We start from the raw sequence: 13,134 nt of genomic DNA, 5'->3' as shown, positions 1-13,134 counted from the left end.
TAATAAATATTAAAAATATTTAATTAATGTTTATCAAAAAATATTTAAGGTCTTAATATTAATAAATAGACCCAAATAATATTATTAATTATATTAGTCATTAATAATATTCATTAATAATAATGAATAATGTTATATTAATTATAATAATATTATTAATAATATTAAATATTAATATAATAATTAATTTTGTTTATTTCTGCATGATAACTAATTTTTACAGTCTAGGTCCAGAATCAGATGAGAAGCACAGCTCAATAAAACATGTGCTCTTGTTTTGAATGGTGTTGGTGACTCAAGGGAAGGTGATGTTAGTTGACAAGCGTCTAAGAAGGTTTGCAGTCGTGCAGATCTTCAAATATTCCCAAATAAAGATCAACTGGACATGATTTTCCACTTTTTCAAAGACACCAGATTCACCATTAAGTGATTTCATCAGTATCTAAAATCAATCTCAAGATGTTGCCCTGTGTGGTCAGGTTTGAATTAATGGTGAAACATCTTCAATAAATGAAAAGGCAAGCCCAGGCGCTGTTGAATAAAACATCCGGGCATCATCTGTGGTCCACTTACCAGCGTACTTTATCACAAGTCTGAGTGGCTCCAAACGGGGAGCCTGACACCATGGGGACCTGGATCGTCGACTGGTTTTTCCCCATCACTGTGTCCAGCTTCTCGACTAAACCTCGACAGGTGGTCTCAAGCACCTGCAGCTTGGCCTCCATGCTGTCCAGCCGCTGGCAGATAGCCTGACTGATAGACACCAGCATCGACTGAGAGAGAAACACAGAAACAAAACATGATTATGGCAGACGTCCTCGCTGATACAAGCCAATTATATTCTGTACCAGATGAACTGATCATCTCTAATAACCTTAATAGATGTTTCTTGGCTAATGTCCATCCTTGCTCGTTTCCTGCCTGGTTGATCAGCGTCTTCATTATTCTCCAGGACATCTAGTTTAAGGGGGAAAAAAAGCACTGTGGAAAACCCCAAACACTACCAGCATGACCCATTAAACGGATGTGTTTATTGATTCAGAGGAGGACTCACCTGTTTGGTGTTCTTCATGATTCAAATCTGCCACTGCGATCTGGACTATCTCCACCAAATCTTGCTCTGCCATCATTCAAACCTGCGTTTCAGAAAGATGTCATTGATAAGTAACTGGGGGTTGCTAGTGTAATATCAATATAATATCAGGGTTATTATAGTCTACTAAACTAAACCATAAAAAAACTAAAACCATAAAAAACATTTGCATTAATAATAATAATGCATTTTATTTATCATGCACTTTTCTTCAATCCAATGCGCATTACTTGAAATAAAATAGTTAAGTGAAATAAAAAATAAAATAAACTTATTTTATCTCTGGTAGTTGCCAAAGCAACATTTTTTCATTTTAATTTAATTTAAATAAATAAACCTAAACCTGAAATAAAAATGAATAAAAACTATATAAACATTTATTTAAATAAATAAATGACAAAAACACACAACAAAATTACTAAAACTTCACTTAAAATTGAAATGAAATCAGAAAATACAAAAACAGAAACGCCTTCAAAAAATCTCATTCATATCTCAATAATACTAAATGAACACTGATGTAAATGTTATATGAATTGTTTGCTAATTTGTTATTATTTTGGGAAGGTTTAACAACTTTCATTTATTTCCTTCATTTTCATGGAAAGTGTTTTTAATATTTTAATATTTATATTATAAGCCACAACAAGGCAAATGTGTGATTTTTACATGCAGGCACCGTTGTGTCCTTGGCAAAAAAAAATAAAAAACCCGCCAAAAAGACAGCCGAGACCCCTGAAGGGGCGTTGTGGTACTGAAGGTGACCCTACACTTGTTTTGCCCGTTATTGAAACACAAATAAAATTAATTGCAATTTTTGAAGAGACACTGGGGGAAAAAATGTAAATAAATAACTAAAAGTAATAAATACACAATTTAAGAATACTTACTATTCTTAAATTGTTATTATTATCATTATTAATTAAATATCATAAATTAGTGCCTGGTACACATTCAGTTTCATAATTATTAGAATTTTTTTTTTTTTTTTAAGTAGTGTTGTATGCTCATCAAGGTTGCATTTATTTGATCCTCTACTTTAATAGATTTTAAAATGTAATTTATTCCTGTGATGGCAAAACGGAATTTTCAGCGGCCAACAAGATAATTCTTTAAAAACATATTTTTAAAAAAATGTATTCCAAAATTTTGACGACTAGTGTGTGTATCTATCGTAAGAATGAATGATTATTTAACATATATCATATCATTTATCCATAATGATACCCAGTTTCCCATCACCACTCTGCTATTCTCAAGTCATTACAGCGGTAACTCGACCTTTTACCATGGTACAGTCGTGTTAATACCATAGAGGCATCAGGGTACTGACATGCTATTTCGATCTTGTCCAAAACACAAGACTACAATATTTACACAGTTCACCAAGGTATGGAAAGATTACTCTGGTACACGGTATTACCATAGTAACGTTACATGCCCTAAAACACATCCATACCGCGGTAACGTTACTTTTAAGATGTGCATGCATGTCTCTATCAGTAAACATGCAACCGCTGCTGCTGAGATTATAACCAGGTTACAAGACCTAATTTAGTTCAGCTCTATTGAGCACTCACTGTTTGGACAAACCAAAAATAGCGACGCTTCCCCGTTTCAGAAAACACTCTTTCATCGCGCGAATTTTCTAATAGTTTAGTAATAAACCCAGTGCTTTAGCCCCGTTAGCAAACTGCAGCTAACGCGCTCATGTAGCCTGTTAGCTCTCGCCTGCTAACCAACAGCTCAAAACAGCAGCGGAGAAACGCAACAGGCCTCATTTGTGCCCTTCGTGGCGCGCAAGACAGAGCTGAGGCGAGGACAGCAGGATAAAGTGTATTTCTTTAATGCACAGCGAGATATTTCGCAGACCGCGGAGAGCAGGAGGTGTCGCCTGTCTGAGGGGTTTATATTACCGTGTGAATGAGGAGTTCTCGTGTTGTTTGTGAGGATCCGATAATGGCGTCCTTCCTCGCGAGAGAAAAGCCCGAGCCGCTCGCTGCTCTCACTGCGCATGCGCACAGAATGTGGCGGCTGTTCTACGACGGCGAAATAAAGAGTTTTACAGTATTCAGGTTTATGATTTCTCTTTTTATGTAAATACTCTGGGAGAAATCGACAAAGCCATGACTTTTAGCACATGTACAATGCAAATGCCCTTATTTTTATTCATAGCACATGTGCATGTCATGAATGCTCATTTATCGGTAACAATATCTTGCCATTCTGACTTTACTTCCATTCAAAGCACACATACACATATATCCATCTAATCTATTCTTAATTATCACTCACCTTTGTACATGAATATGGTAATCATTCAGAACAGAATATTTCAGATTAAAGGGGCTAGATTACTGTCAAATAATTTCAGAAGTTTCCTCAGATTCCTGTAAATTTAAAGGAATAGTTCAGTCAAAAATTAAAAACAAATCAAATCTTAGAATATAAACATAAAAAATATATATTAAGATGTACAGTCAGCCATTCATTATCACAAAATATATCCTGACAGGATGCAGGATCAGAGGGTTATTTTGAGATAATTATTATTAATTGTACATTGCACAATATTTTACAGCAGCTTACCAAAATAATTCAGTAAATGGACATGAAATGTTGCTTGAGTTCCAATTCTTCCCACATTTTTAAGAACCCGGCTGCAAACTGAAACAGCTCGCTGGATGACAGTTTCAGACTCAACCCATAACAAACTGGCTGCGGGTTTTCTTTTCAGCTTTTCTGAGCTGGCAGACACGCCAAAAAAGTGAAAATTTAATCCGATGTCCCCTTTAACCGAAGTAGTTTGATTCAAAAAGCTGACTCATAAATGACTTTGAGGCTGTCTGGTGAATCTTTTTAACTGACTCCTTAAAAAAAGGACCAGTTCGTAAGCGTCATTTGTTGGTGAATCAGACAACTCAGCTCGTGTTGTGTTCATTGCTGCTGTAGCAAACACTGCCACAGTGTTGTCTTAGTATCACTGATACACTCTTGTGGTTTTCGTTATGATTTTAAACTCATACATATTTATTATTTTAAATTATTAAATTATTTTCTATGAATATTTTGAATGTGAATATTTTAAATTCATATATATTTAGAAATAAATATATTTTTGTTATTATTTTAAATTCGATTTTTATACATTGTTTTCATTTGCGATTTTTTTATTGTGCGATTTTGTCATTTCTAGATAGTTTGGCAACTAGCTGAAATATTTTATTTCAGTTAATGCTTATTTTATTTCAAAAAATGAGAATTTTTTTATGGTTTTAGTATGGATGTAACGATTAACCGCGAGCCGGTTGAAAATCGATTTACATTATATTTAAATTTTGTAATTTAGCAGACGCTTTTATCCAAAGCGATTTACAAATGAGGACAATAGAAGCAATCAAAACCAACAAAAGAGCAATAATATGCAAGTGCTATATTAGTATATTATTATAGTGTTATATTTCAATTTGACAAAGAAATGTGCAGCATTTTGTCCAAGCAATAATAAAAGGACACATTTAATTTATCATTTGTCTTAAATCTCATTTTGTAAAAAAAAAAAATTGTGAATCGAATCGTGAATCGAATCGTGAGTTGAGTGAATCGTTACATCCCTAGGTTTTAGTTAATGATAATAACCCTGCACTATCATGCATGTATAAACAACAAGATGAATTCTGATGAAAATGCATATCAACACAAATTTTTCATAAACTGAACATTTTAAATGATTCTAGCAAATTTGTAATTCAATTGACCATTTTAGTTGCAGTCTGGAGCATTTGACTGAACATCAGTGTAAACATATTCAATCACCGTAACACTTGTTCAGGACAAAGAGAGATTTTCTTCATGAAACTGATGAACACTTCATCTCCATGCTTGGCTGTGGCCTTCTCGTATTCCTCCTGAGTGGCTCCCCCACTTTCACAACTGAAAAAAGTACAGAAACTGAGGTGACTAATAGACAATTTACACCTACATGTATCCATGTAGTGAAGCATTCATCTGTAGTTTCTGTTGTAGAATCAATCCTGACCTCTGAATCTCCGCGACAAGCACTCCCTCCCTCTCCTCATACGCTCTAAGCAGTTCGTTTTCATGATCCGTATCAAGAAATCCATCCAAGTCCGTTTCCTCCATAACGCTCATGTAGAACGGCTGGAAAAGGGGCACATCGGTGGGTTGGAGGGCACTTTGATGATCTCCATCAATGCACAGGTCCTGAAGCCTGCGGCTGACATCATTTCCTTCACCGATACTGTCATTTGGCATTTGTACGTCCCGTTCAGCCGCTTTCTCTTGCTCTTCATCGTCCATCCCCCAGTCATCAGCTTCATCACACCAGTCTGTCCTGGACATTGCAGATTCTGTACATGCTGTGGTTTTGTTGTCTTGTCTTGCTTTGATGTCATCCTCCAAGCACTGAGAGCGCAGGACAATCCAGCTAGGTATGTATGTATACAGGCGACATGGTCAGATTGTCCGAAAATGAAAGGTTTTAAGGAATAGTTATGGAAACAGAACACATTTGAAATGTAAATAATGCCTTAATCTAAAATGACAAGCTGTTACCTCTCTGATTTGCCACTGCACTGTGGATTGGTGCAGGCAAATACACTGATGGTTCTGTGGTAAGGAGACGCCGCAAGAGGGCAGTAGACCTGCACCACGTGGGACAGGCCTCTCTGACACAGACTGCATATGGGACACTGGAGAGGGATTGTTGGAAGCAGGTCCTGTAATGATAAAAATATATCGAGGGGTGAGAACCAGAAAGGCGCAAGTGACATTTCACCAACTTTACAGGAGAGCCCAAACAAAAATTTCACCAGTTTGATCTGACTTTGTGTACTGATGTCAATTGCTTATAATAAAAATGTGTACACTCATGGATGACAGTACTTTTGCCAGTAGAAAGAGCTCATTAAGAGCTTTCATTTGATATATATATATCTCCATTTCACCAAAAATGTCACTTACGCCCTTCTGGTTCTCACCTCTCGATATATGTATGTAAACTTAATAAAAACTTTCAATTTAAACATCATCCCTTGGATGCAACCATACAATTATATTATTTTTAATAATAATAACAATAAAAAAAAATTGTAATGTGCCTTTCTCTCATACACAAGTGCTACAACGTTTCACAACACAAAATAAAAATGAATACATAATGTATAATAACAATAGACACACAATAACTTTACTAATTTTATTTATTCATAATTCATAATTATTTGAGATATTATGCATACCTATTGTGATAACTGCAAATTCTTTAACTTTAATATACTTAGAAATACACATCTTGTTATATGTTCCAAATATATATAAAAAAAATTTAAATGATTGATATGCTTTTTTTGGCAAGGCATTATATTCACAAAATTAGAAAGCACATGTTTCATTTTTTGCGATACTGACCTCAAAACATATATAGTTATAGATACGTTATAGATTATATTAATACTCGTTGAAACTATAAAACTTTTTTTTCTTACTTTTTTGTCAGTCAATATGCTTCTCTGAACATGTGGCAACTAAAACTCAACTCGATACTGGTCTGTATTCAATAGATAATCAGAAATTATTTGTGTTTGATGTAAAAGATTTTAACAGTAATGTTAAATGACATTTGATTCAGATAAATGGAATGCATATATTGTTTGAACAACTTGCAAATATGATTCTATGTCATGTACTGTATAAATATTGAATATGAATGTTGCTCAGTTTAGCTTATAGAATATCATAGTTTATTCATAATTACTTATTTATTCATAATTCATAATTATCCGTAAATCAGATTTTGATTACTTTACCCATGTATTGTCCACAAAATGAAAACAGCACAAGATGCTTAGTATTTTGATATTATATATTATAATAATACTTTCCGAGAAATGCTTTAACTATAAAACGTGTGATTTTACGTCTTTTTTTTTTTTTTGAATTGTTAACCATTATTGACCACTTAATTGACACTTAGCTCATTTATAATTATATTATGTATTGCTCCTTGTCCTCGTGCAAAAAAAAAAAGGAATCATTTGAATTGCGCGCCCATTTATTCACCTGAATATTAAAATGATTCAGACTAACTCGACATTCAAAAGAACCGAGCCAGCCAGGAGTCGAACCTGGAATCTTCTGATCCGTAGTCAGACGCGTTATCCATTGCGCCACTGGCCCGATGCACAGCATACTAACTTACGGGAACTCTTGACTATAGCGACAATATACGATTAAAATTACTTTACTACAACAGTGCAAAAAAAAATCAACTATCCTCACTGTAAAACACATAATAAATCAAATAAAGTGGTTTGTCATGACAGAGATTAATCTTACATGTGCGTATGTTTAGCCCCCTAGTTAGCCAACTGGCTAGCGATAGCTTACTTTTAAACACTTTTATAAATCTCATTTTTTAATCTTCACTTACGCAAGCACAGAAATCTGATTTCATTTCGCGTACTCGTCAAAAATATTGTCTGTGTACATGGGGAATCAACTACAAGATAATAAAGTAGCTATCAAGCAAAGACCTTAGCTAACTACAGTTAGCATGACACGAACCCTGAGGATATGTACAAATTACGTTTCCTTACCGGTCTATCTCCAATTTTGTTCGTGCAATAAGATGTGTTTTTCTTCTTGTCAATAACTCCATCACATATTCCTATGAGGACTGTCTCGTGTATGGATGTTGCCATGATTATTAAGCAGAAATCTTCAGTCCGTGTGCTGCTCTGAACACGTGGACACCGAAGTTCACACTTGTTACTGAATCGTTTGGCTCTTAATCGTTTTAAAATGAGTTTTATCCAGTCGATACTGGGTTCACATTTTATATTAATTCAGGAATGATATGTTAAATGTAAAATATTTCCGAAATTGTGCATATACTTACGTAAAATTGATTTAAATGATTGCAAACGACATTTGATTCTGGTAAATGAGCTTAATACATTGTTTTACAACGTGTAAATATGAATGAATGTCATTTAAATGTTAAATAGAAATGTTGGCTTTGTCAATTGTGTTAGTTATGCCCTCTTTTAAAGGACGCTGTGTATCGGGCCAGTGGCGCAATGGATAACGCGTCTGACTACGGATCAGAAGATTCCAGGTTCGACTCCTGGCTGGCTCGGTTCTTTTGAGCTAAGATTCGCGAGCCTATATTTTGCGGCCGCTGATAGACTCGGGCATGGATACTCACATAAATAGGCATGTTAATATTCACATTATTTCACGTAATATTAGACTTTTGAACTCATGTGAACTGATTTATTGTTTGAATGCGTTTCGCTTCGTGTAATCTTTAAAGAAAAAACGTACATTTTTTTTTTGCGAAACTAACTTTTACAAACTACACTATAAATGTCTGAACGCTCTGCAGGAGTTACTACTCTAAGAAATGCATTTAAAGGGAATATATTACACTCGGGACTGTGATTCATATGGACATTTTTTGTGTCATGTCATTGATCATAATTCAACTTTTATTATTATGGCCAATATTCATGGATTTAATTCAAGGTCTGAGAATGCTAGTTTTCTTGAGTTTATAGAAAGCAGACTGCTATACTGGCTGAAAAAATTCCCAAACTCTCTGCTTGTTATAGGTGGGGATTTCAATATTGCAATTGACAGTGCTCTTGATAAATGGCCTCCCGGCCGACCCTCATCACTTAATTTAAAATTTAAACAATTCATGGAGAGACTTGATTTGATTGATGTCTGGAGGTCCAAATTCCCTAATACTAAAGCATTTACCTGGAGCAACAAGGCTGCTTCTCATTTCTCCCGTATAGACTTTTGGCTGATCTCTAAATCTACAGACATTCCCAGTACTTTAGTTGATATTCTCCCAACTCCCCTAACTGACCATAAGGCTATCTATATACAAATCAAGCTTTGAGCTAGATTTTTAATCTCATAATACCGTTAAGCTTAGAATTAATTATTTCATTAACCATTATTGGGAAAAAGCAGTAAGGGAACGCTCTTTTAGTAATAATTGGGAGTTACTAAAATTTGATATTGGTACATTTATGAGAAGCTATGTGGGAGTGCGCTAGCCAAGCTTAGGAAAGCGGTGGAAGAGGCAGTAATTAGTGAAATTGCTGTTGTTACTCAGAGGCCCCCTGAAAATCTCTCAAATGTTGAAACTGCTTTGCTTTCTAAATTACAGAACCAGCTTGATGATATTTACAAATGTAAAGCTGAAGGCACCTTTGTGCGATCTAGGAGGAGATGGAATGGAGCAAGGCGAACAAAATTCTGCATACTTCTTCAGGTGAGAAAAGTCTAATGCCAGTTATAATAGCATGACTAAACTCAATGCTGATGGTATCATAAGTAACAGATAACCCCAAGACAATTCCTAATTATTGCTATAAGTTTTATAAGTTGTTATATACCTCTAGGTTCGATGAGGATGACACATCCTCATTTTTAGACTCAATAGTTGACCTGAATACCATAGAGGTAGATGACAAAAATCGGTGTGATGAACCTGTTTCCCTTAAAGAAATCATTGATTCTATTAATCATCTTAAAATCGACAAATCTCCGGGGAATGATGGTATTACAGCAGAATTTTATAAGGCCTTCTCTGAACCCTTAGCTCCATTTCTTGCAGAAGTTTATGCAGAGAGTATACTGAGAACATCTCTTCCTCCTAGCTTGACACATGCAGGGTGTGATTACTCTGATTCCAAAACCCCAAAAGGATCCGCTGCTTATTGAAAATTGGAGTCCAATTTGTTTACTTAACACTGATTACAAGATTCTAGCTCAAATTTTTGCCCAAAGATTACAGAAAGTGATGAGCTATTTCATTGATGAATCTCAATCTGGATTTATAAAAAAAATAAAAATAGGCACATTTTTAATAACATCAGATTAATTTTAGCATCCTTGACTATTCTGATTTGATTTCAGAGGAAAGTTTTTTTTTTTTGTTGACTTCTACAAGGCATGATTTGACACTGTGGAGCATGCTTTTATTTTCCGTTGCCTTCGAAAATTTGGTTTTGGTGATTTTTTGTTTATAATGCCATCAGGACACTTTATGCTAATAGTAATTGCTCACTGAAATGTAGTTTTGGTTTGTCACCCAGATTCACCCTTCAGATGGGCATCAGGCAAGGATGCCCTATCTCACCCTATCTTTTCCTCCTTGCCATTTTCTCACACTATATTAATAAAAGTATACTCGAAAGGGATTCTCACTGCAGAAAGAGAAATAAAGATCAGCCAAATAGCAGATGACACTGCTCTTTTTTTAAGAGATGCCTCTTGCGTCCCTATTGCAATCTGCACTGTTGAAAGATTTTCTAAAGCTTCTGGTCTTTTTTTTTATTTGTCTAAATGTGAACTACTTTCAATTAAAGAGTGCAACCTTTCTACAATTAATAATATTCCAATTAAAGAGAAGACATCTTATTTAGGTATCTCTATATGTAAAAATCAAAATGATAGATGTGTATTCAATTTTTCCCCAATTATTGAGAAAACACAAAGAGAATGTAATTTATGGCTGCAGAGAGACTTATCTCTGAGGGGAAGAATATTGCTTGCCAAAGGGGAGGGAATCTCCAGATTATCATACGCTGCTCAGTCTCTCCATCGTGATAACAACATTCTCAAAAGCATTGACAAAATGTGATTTAATTTCATATGGAAAAATGGCATACATTATATCAAGAAATCTGTTGTTTTGAATACTTATAAAAATGGTGGTCTCAACATTTAATAATACTCTTCAAATTAATTGGGCCAAACACTTTCTCAAAAATCCAACCTCAGTCTGGAACTTTATTCCACAATATATTTTCTCCAAATTTGGTGGATTTAATTTTGTATTGCTTTGTAATTATAATGTTGAAAAAATACCAGCTAAAGTATCTAAATTCCATAAGCAGGTCCTTTTCGCCTGGTCTCTTCTATACAAGCACAACTTTTCTCCTCGTAAATATTTAATATGGAATAACAGAGATATTCTATATAAAAACAGATCTCTTTTCTTCCAGCGCTGGTTTGAGGCAGATATTTTGCTTGTAAGTCAATTATTTAAAGCAAATGGCCTTTTATTAAACTATGAGGAATTTCTTCATCGTTTTAACATTTCTATTACCCCTAAAGAATTAGCTATTGTATTCGATGCCATACCATCTGGAGTTATTAGACTATTTCAACGTATCCCCTACCCTTCTATTTTACCTTCTTTAGACCCAAATGGTGGGGACATATTGCTTTTCATCCACTTCTTCTAATAGATCAATACGTTTATTATTTCTCAAGGAAAATGTTTCAATTCCAAATGTGACAGTTTATTGGAATGCCTTTGTTTTTGATATTGCCTGGAGGAAAATGTGGCTGATTCCAAATAGATACTTGATTACTAATAAGAGAAGAGAAGTTTCCTTTCGTATTGTCCATCGTGTATATCCTGTTAATACCTTCTTAAAGAAATTCAAAAAAGATATTGATACAAATTGTTCTTTTTGCAAACAGCACCCAGAGACTATTGTGCATTTATTTTGGCTTTGCCATTACTCTAAATGATTGTGGAAAGACTTTTCCCTGTTTGTTACTGAGAATATTGATAAGGATTTTTCTTTACTTTGGGAATATGTTTTGTTTGGAATTGTTTATTGGAGAAAGGAACATTTACTGAAAAACAAAATATACTTACTTAATATTTTTATTTTATTCAAATTTTATATACATAAATGTAACGTTTCAGGTCAAAAACCACTTTTTTATGTTTTGCTTGCTGAATTGCAGCATTACTTTGGGACTATCTTTAACTCGTGTAACAAGAATTCTTTAAAAACAATTGAAAGTCTTTTAATCTTTTCTTTTGATGAGATATTTTGTGATTAGTTATATACCCGTCTTGTACCCTGTAGTTGTTATTTTTTTCTTCTTCTTCTCTTCTTTTTTTTTTGTTTATTTGTTCTACATTGTGACTGCTTTTATCTTTGTCTATATAATGTTCTTAATAAAAAATACATTAAAAAACGCCAAAATGTGACCCAAAACAAAGTTTTAACCTTGTTGTAGATTTTGAGTGCGAGTCTACTGCCCTCTCGCGGCGTCTTCTTGCAATAGATTCAAATCAGAAAATTATAAAATACTTCATTTCGTTATAAAATCATTTTAGCTGTTTTGCTCTACCTTTTACATTTGGTGTTGGTTTAAATCGTATTAGTTTATCCCAAAGCTGTGACGTTTTTCACTGTGTTGCGGATAAACAAAACATTGGCGAAACGTATTTAAACAAAAAGGAATTATTCAGTCAAGATCTAACGATTGTTTTTTATGATATCCTGCAGTGACACATATTAACTTGAACTTTCACATAAACTCTTTAGGTGTGTCCCGCATCCGTTCCCTAAAGTGTTTGTCGGAGTATCCTGTTTAACGTGACCCAAATGAACTCGCGAATCTTAGCTCAAAAGAACCGAGCCAGCCAGGAGTCGAACCTGGAATCTTCTGATCCGTAGTCAGACGCGTTATCCATTGCGCCACTGGCCCGATGCATCAAGCGTTTTTACACACAGAACTCCGAGCAAACTGCTCTAATATGAATCTGCATGATATTCACATTTGCAAAGTTTTAAAGGCACACATGTTGTCATCATGTACCTGAACCGCAGCGAGTGAAGCTAAGCATCGCTAAGTTAACTAGAACTAGCTTACACTTCTGTTTGTAGGTCGACATGTGATTATGTGAACTGTAGGTCCATGTAAGGTAGATATCAAACTCCTCATCGTGTCGTCATTATGAATAGGCACTAGGGTAAAGGGACGAATTACACTATTGCAACAACTATTTGATAAAGTTCATTGTGTTGCCAGATTGAAAGAATTCAGTGTTTGGTGTATAGATCAGTGCTTTTCAGGCTTTTGACTCCAAGTGTCCACTTTGCCCTCAACAATATTTAAAGGGGTCATATGATGCGATTTCAATTGTTCCTTTCTCTTTGGAGTGTTACAAGCTCTTGGTGCATAAAGAAGAT

The 13,134-nt window shown here is 34.7% G+C and overlaps 2 protein-coding genes and 3 non-coding genes across 7 annotated transcripts in view; 1 reads left to right on the top strand and 4 right to left on the bottom strand.

The window, feature by feature from the left end:
* LOC107675466 (protein BANP) overlaps positions 1–3,432 on the bottom strand; it is a 43,577-nt gene extending 40,145 nt beyond the window's left edge. Inside the window, exons 1-4 of one of the 3 annotated variants that reach the window (XM_016469829.1) lie at positions 3,010–3,432; positions 1,055–1,136; positions 875–957; positions 574–773 (exon numbers count right to left, since the gene is read on the bottom strand). In XM_016469829.1, the coding sequence (XP_016325315.1) occupies positions 574–773; positions 875–957; positions 1,055–1,130 (359 nt within the window). In that variant the 5' untranslated portion in view covers positions 1,131–1,136; positions 3,010–3,432. The other 2 variants (XM_016469827.1, XM_016469828.1) reach the window with 2 other exon arrangements.
* A 1,473-nt stretch (positions 3,433–4,905) lies between these two features.
* On the bottom strand, positions 4,906–7,903 carry LOC107675442 (programmed cell death protein 2-like). The gene is made up of 4 exons (XM_016469788.1): positions 7,711–7,903; positions 5,669–5,832; positions 5,133–5,540; positions 4,906–5,026 (listed from the first exon to the last, which is right to left on the bottom strand). Exons 1-4 carry the CDS (start codon positions 7,813–7,815, stop codon positions 4,906–4,908), a joined length of 798 nt encoding a protein of 265 aa, XP_016325274.1. The 5' UTR covers positions 7,816–7,903.
* Positions 7,219–7,291, bottom strand: trnar-acg (transfer RNA arginine (anticodon ACG)). The gene has a single exon. It is a non-coding gene; the product is annotated as a tRNA-Arg (tRNA).
* A 276-nt stretch (positions 7,904–8,179) lies between the features above and the next one.
* Positions 8,180–8,252, top strand: trnar-acg (transfer RNA arginine (anticodon ACG)). The gene has a single exon. It is a non-coding gene; the product is annotated as a tRNA-Arg (tRNA).
* Positions 8,253–12,576: 4,324 nt separating this feature from the next.
* trnar-acg (transfer RNA arginine (anticodon ACG)) lies at positions 12,577–12,649 on the bottom strand. The gene has a single exon. It is a non-coding gene; the product is annotated as a tRNA-Arg (tRNA).
* Positions 12,650–13,134: the final 485 nt, after the last annotated feature.

This window comes from Sinocyclocheilus anshuiensis, unplaced genomic scaffold (genome assembly GCF_001515605.1).
Source record: "Sinocyclocheilus anshuiensis isolate Anshui unplaced genomic scaffold, SAMN03320099.WGS_v1.1 scaffold1270, whole genome shotgun sequence".
Lineage (NCBI taxonomy): Eukaryota > Metazoa > Chordata > Actinopteri > Cypriniformes > Cyprinidae > Sinocyclocheilus > Sinocyclocheilus anshuiensis.
This window is presented reverse-complemented; position numbering and strand designations above follow the sequence as displayed.

What these genes read in the sequence shown, in the direction of transcription:
- LOC107675442 (XM_016469788.1), bottom strand. Translation starts at nt 7,815, where the DNA reads ATGGCAACATCCATACACGAGACAGTCCTCATAGGAATATGTGATGGA. An exon ending in TGCAGTGGCAAATCAGAGAG is followed by an intron (nt 5,541 to 5,668) that starts GTAACAGCTTGT and finishes ATACATACCTAG; the next exon opens with CTGGATTGTCCTGCGCTCTC. An exon ending in CTTGTCGCGGAGATTCAGAG is followed by an intron (nt 5,027 to 5,132) that starts GTCAGGATTGAT and finishes TACTTTTTTCAG; the next exon opens with TTGTGAAAGTGGGGGAGCCA.